At 35.9% G+C, this 4,707-nt stretch overlaps 1 protein-coding gene across 1 annotated transcript; it reads right to left on the reverse strand.

The window, feature by feature from the left end:
• Window positions 1–370: 370 nt before the first annotated feature.
• On the reverse strand, window positions 371–3,594 carry LOC142140597 (speedy protein 1-A-like). The gene is made up of 4 exons (XM_075198298.1): window positions 3,379–3,594; window positions 2,516–2,649; window positions 917–975; window positions 371–460 (listed from the first exon to the last, which is right to left on the reverse strand). The coding sequence occupies exons 1-4, from the start codon at window positions 3,387–3,389 to the stop codon at window positions 371–373; spliced, it is 294 nt and encodes a 97-aa protein (XP_075054399.1). The 5' UTR covers window positions 3,390–3,594.
• Window positions 3,595–4,707: the final 1,113 nt, after the last annotated feature.

Consider the following 4,707-nt stretch of genomic DNA (forward strand, 5'->3'; position numbering starts at 1 on the left):
GATTAATGATTAGACTTATGGCCATGATAAGTGTTTCAATATTAAATATACCCCAGAGTGCTGCCCCGTAGTGCTGAAAGCTGCCTACATTTCTACTTTTCTTTTATAGCACATTAGGTAGAGTGAGGGGAATCTTTCTCATTATGTATTACATATCCTGTACATTGCTGTGATCTGATATCATACCCATAGTTCCTGTGTCATTTGGGGGCTTTAGTTTAGTTCAAACACAATATATTTTATTGTCTGGACATGCAGTAAATGATTTACTTGGAGACTATATAAACCATGACCCTGGCTAAAACGTTCTTCTGGGACATATTTCATGTTGTATTCCAGTTGTATATGACTAGACAACAAGGGTTAATACTTACAGTGCAGAGTAAAAATTGACACAGGTGTATTCCCTCACAGATAGGCCGGCTCTCCGGAAGTACACCAACACCATTGCCAGTAAGTACTAGAATACAAATACCAGTTACATAGTCAGAATGGAGAAATACATATGTATATCCTCCAACAGTCCTATTGTCCGTGGACTCTGTTTCATTTTCTTTGGTAAAAAGGCTGAGTTCCCAAAAAATGGCGTCATGGCTATAGGAATTGGGGGCATAGTTTTGTTGAATCTATATGTGGGCTGAGCAGATCAGAGACATGGCTTAAAATGTCCTGATTTTCAAATCAGGAATGTAGGTGAGTGTATAAACACATTACAGATAACATTAGACACAACACAACCTCTTGCTGGAAGAGACAGTCTTTGGTAACCAAATCCAAACAATCAGACATTAACTTTCACTATGTCAGTTTGCACTACCATGGTGAAAGGTAATACCAGACTGATCACTATGTATTACACAATATTGAGTACAAATGTAATAAAATAGTAATGCTTAAGTAACATTGAAATAAATACCTTGTCTGACATTCTCAGGCACGAATCCATTGTCAGAAAGCTGTAGATGGTAGGGTGCTCTGCAATGATAAACAAGAAATGTTCAAGTATTATATGATTTAGTGGGGAATATTTATAGTAACTTTTTTGCAGGTAACTGTGAAGAAGAGTTGATGTTGCCCATAGCTGCCATTCAGACATTTCCTTTCATGCATAAAATACTAGAATATGACAGCATCTCATTGGTTGATATGGACACCTGCTTTTCTATACAGTTACTTATAAAACATTATTCAATATGTTATACGTGTAGTAATGTAGCATATTAGACTGTACCTTCCAAAAGAATTTTGTATACTAAAATTGAAATCGCATCATGATGCAAAGTGTTTACTCTGCCACCTTGGTTTATAGGGTATTGCTGGTTGTCAGAAGCTAGTTATCACTCACTACTCTGACTGGCACAAATTGGCCAAAACAGCAACTAACCAAGTTTGAGTGCTAACTAGACCAACGTGATATCCCCAGTCTAGGACCCCTCTCAGCCAAATTTGGCTTTAGGGCGTTTGGATCTTGAAGTAGATAATTGTATTTATTTTTACTTACAAGTACTTAGTACCTCTAATATAAAGTTAAATTGTTTCCCTCATTATATGTGGGGAGGGGAACAGACCCAACAAATGATTTCTTTTGGTATTTGTTTTTGGAGAGGGTGATATTATTTGAAGATATAGCTGTTGTTTTTATATTTTATTATTATGTTGACATTGCTGCTATTTTGTTTTGTTGTTTCCCTCTACATGTATTGTGGCCCTTTGTATCCTTTCTCCATATTCACCATTATACTAAAATATAAAGATTAGTTGAAATGTTTCTCCTTCTAAAGAAGAAGCTTTGTGGACTCCATTGTCTTGAATTTGGCTTCCAATCAAAATATTGCATTATGAAACATATAATGTGATTTGGGAGCTAAAATCTCAGTTTACCACTGGCAAGATAGTAAATATTGGAGCATTCCCAGAATGTTCCCATTGAAATCCCTTGCAATGGCGCATACCGATGATGGACACCATGGTTTATCAAGGGACTTATGTACTGCAACCTGAATATGGGGCACTCTCATTAGAGGCACATTTGGTAACTCTAAAAAACATACTAGTAGATTAATTGGCTGCTATCAAAATTGATCCTAGTCTCTCTCTGTCTGTGTCTGTGTGTGTGTTAGGGAATTTAGACTGTAAGCTCCAATGGAGCAGGGACTGATGTGAATGAGATCTCTGTACAGCGCTGTGGTATTAGTGGCGCTAAATAAATAACTGATGATGATGATAAAAAGCGTCTGTCAATCCCTAAGGTCATATTGTGTGATAAGCTGATAGTTGTACACGTTCTACTTCACACTTTAAAATTATTTGTTTTTGCAAATTAATGCATAAATATCCCCCCATCAGTGCTTGTCCTACTGCTTACATTTTTCTGCCAGATTTCCCATGTTCCATAGCTTCTGTGTGGATGTATTTTGCATAACCAAACTTATTGTTTTCCAAGTGTCTATTGTGGCCCTAATAAATGTTTGTGTCCTTAATAAATATTAATACATGTTAAGACAATAAGTCATACCCAGCAATTTGTAAAATGCCGCTTTCTCCACTTGTCCCAGGCTAGGAGAAGGGTCAGCAGTGCGAGGTTGTCTCTGGTCTACATATAGTTTCCTTCTCTTTGCAGAGTTCAGATTGTCTTCTGTTGTCTTTCTTCTAATGAATGAAAACTTATTTTTAAATTAAATATAAGTGATTTAGCATCCATAAATGCACCGTATAGTTCAATGTTATATGCAGAATTGCACCTATCTCCTCACCTAGAACATGAGGGCCACATGCTGCTTTTGGGAACTGCTGATTTAAAATGGACATGCAGCTACTTTGCAGGATTGCACCATGGAAATGTACATGGTGAAAAGAATAAAAATTTCACTTTAAAATTCAGCTACTAAACTTTTACAACTATCTCCTTCTTTAAATGTAAAATGTTCCTTGTACTATTTCTACTATTTATTCCATTTATGTTGTAAATAAATAATGAGAGTGAGAGGGCACCAGACTGTCAGTATTTCCTGTGTTATTTTTGTGTGTGAATATTTATATCACATGGATATTGGGACATATAATGCACATACCAACATCTAATGCACCAGGATGGTTATAAAGTCGTCCCACATTTTGAGGGTCATATCGGCACACTGAGTGCATGGATGAATGCTTTATTTTTGCTTACATTTTTATGGAGAATTTTTGATCTATAACTGTCTATACCACACTTAGTTACACATCTATACACTCAGTTAGTAATATTGTGTATCTGTATAATATTTGACACTATACCCACAGCTAACATCACAATGTGTTTAGCCTCTTACCAGAGTGACCCCTTCTACTACTCCTCCCATAACCTACTATTTGTAGTGACTGACTTATTGCACTTACCTCCTGTCCATTCTCAGCAACTCCGTCACACCCGGCAAACAACGTCAAAGAAGTTAAAAAAGAAGGTGGGGGTTAAAATGGGTAATAAATATAGAAATATAGGGACAATCAGCACGATACACTATATTATACAAGATTAAATACTAAACAAGTAAACTAAAACCACAATATATGTTATAAATAAATGCTATACTACAGATAACTTAACAGATCTAATTAAAAATATATTATGTAATAAAAGATAAAGATATATATATAAATATATGTATAAAATCAGTAATATAGTATAAAATACGCAGATAGTAAATCTCTCAGTATAGCAATGAATCCAAGGTTCGCCAGTCACAGTGATGTGTGAGCTGTCTGCCACCAGAGCTCACGGCCAGTTTGAATATATACAACTGACGACACCTTGACCACCTGCCATGCAGTGATGATGACTGAGGTTCTAATGCTGTTGTCATGGCGTCAACTAGACTTAAAGGGCCACTAGAGCTAAATTGCTGCATTATATAAAGGAACTAATAGTAACATTTACACATTTACATATCAAGCTAATCTATCAACTCTATTTAGGAACCTATCACAAATTTGACATGAGACAGTGATTATGGTTGAAGACTTTGTTATATGCACTCCAGTCTTTCTGTTTTTAGGACTACTGAAAGTCACTGCAGCTAATCTACAGTTATCTAAACTTTCATTAACAATTTATCTATTTTAAGTCTCTGATCATGCGCATTTTCGCATCAATTCATAAATGGTATCAGCAGTGGTGTAACTAATGCCACTGCAGAGGGTATGGCTGCTATGGGCAGGGCCAGTTTAAGGGTCACATGGGCCTAGTTAGCGCCTCCCTCCAACCACCTACATCTCCCTAACATGCATACAGCACTAACTGGTTCACTCAGCATTTAAGAAAAATGAAGATTGGGAAACACGTCACAACTGCCCCTCATGTGGGCACAATACATTATTTACAAAAAAAATAGTAAAACAAGAAAAATATAATATGGGGGACACTATTCACTATAACAGTTTGTGCAAATCCTGCCAAACTTAGAGTAATAATCTTATGAAACTAGTGTTACCAGATACCATTCAAATTTCACAGGAAAACATTTTTGAGTCAAACTATTTTATAAAATTAAGTACAAGCAAGGTATAAACAAAAAAGTATGGGCTCTCCTACTTGTATATCCAGAAAATGTTAAAAAAACAAAAATGACACCATAAATAATAGTAGCTGTTCAATTTCATGAAGAAGGGAAGACAATGGGTATTTTTTAAAATGTAGGTAACAGGCTTGGTGCTCCAAATTATAAGAAT

Source organism: Mixophyes fleayi, chromosome 2, assembly GCF_038048845.1.
Source record: "Mixophyes fleayi isolate aMixFle1 chromosome 2, aMixFle1.hap1, whole genome shotgun sequence".
Lineage (NCBI taxonomy): Eukaryota > Metazoa > Chordata > Amphibia > Anura > Limnodynastidae > Mixophyes > Mixophyes fleayi.

What these genes read in the sequence shown, in the direction of transcription:
- LOC142140597 (XM_075198298.1), bottom strand. An exon ending in GGCATTTTACAAATTGCTGG is followed by an intron (nt 976 to 2,515) that starts GTATGACTTATT and finishes TTATCATTGCAG; the next exon opens with AGCACCCTACCATCTACAGC. An exon ending in GCCTGAGAATGTCAGACAAG is followed by an intron (nt 461 to 916) that starts GTATTTATTTCA and finishes TTTGTATTCTAG; the next exon opens with TACTTACTGGCAATGGTGTT.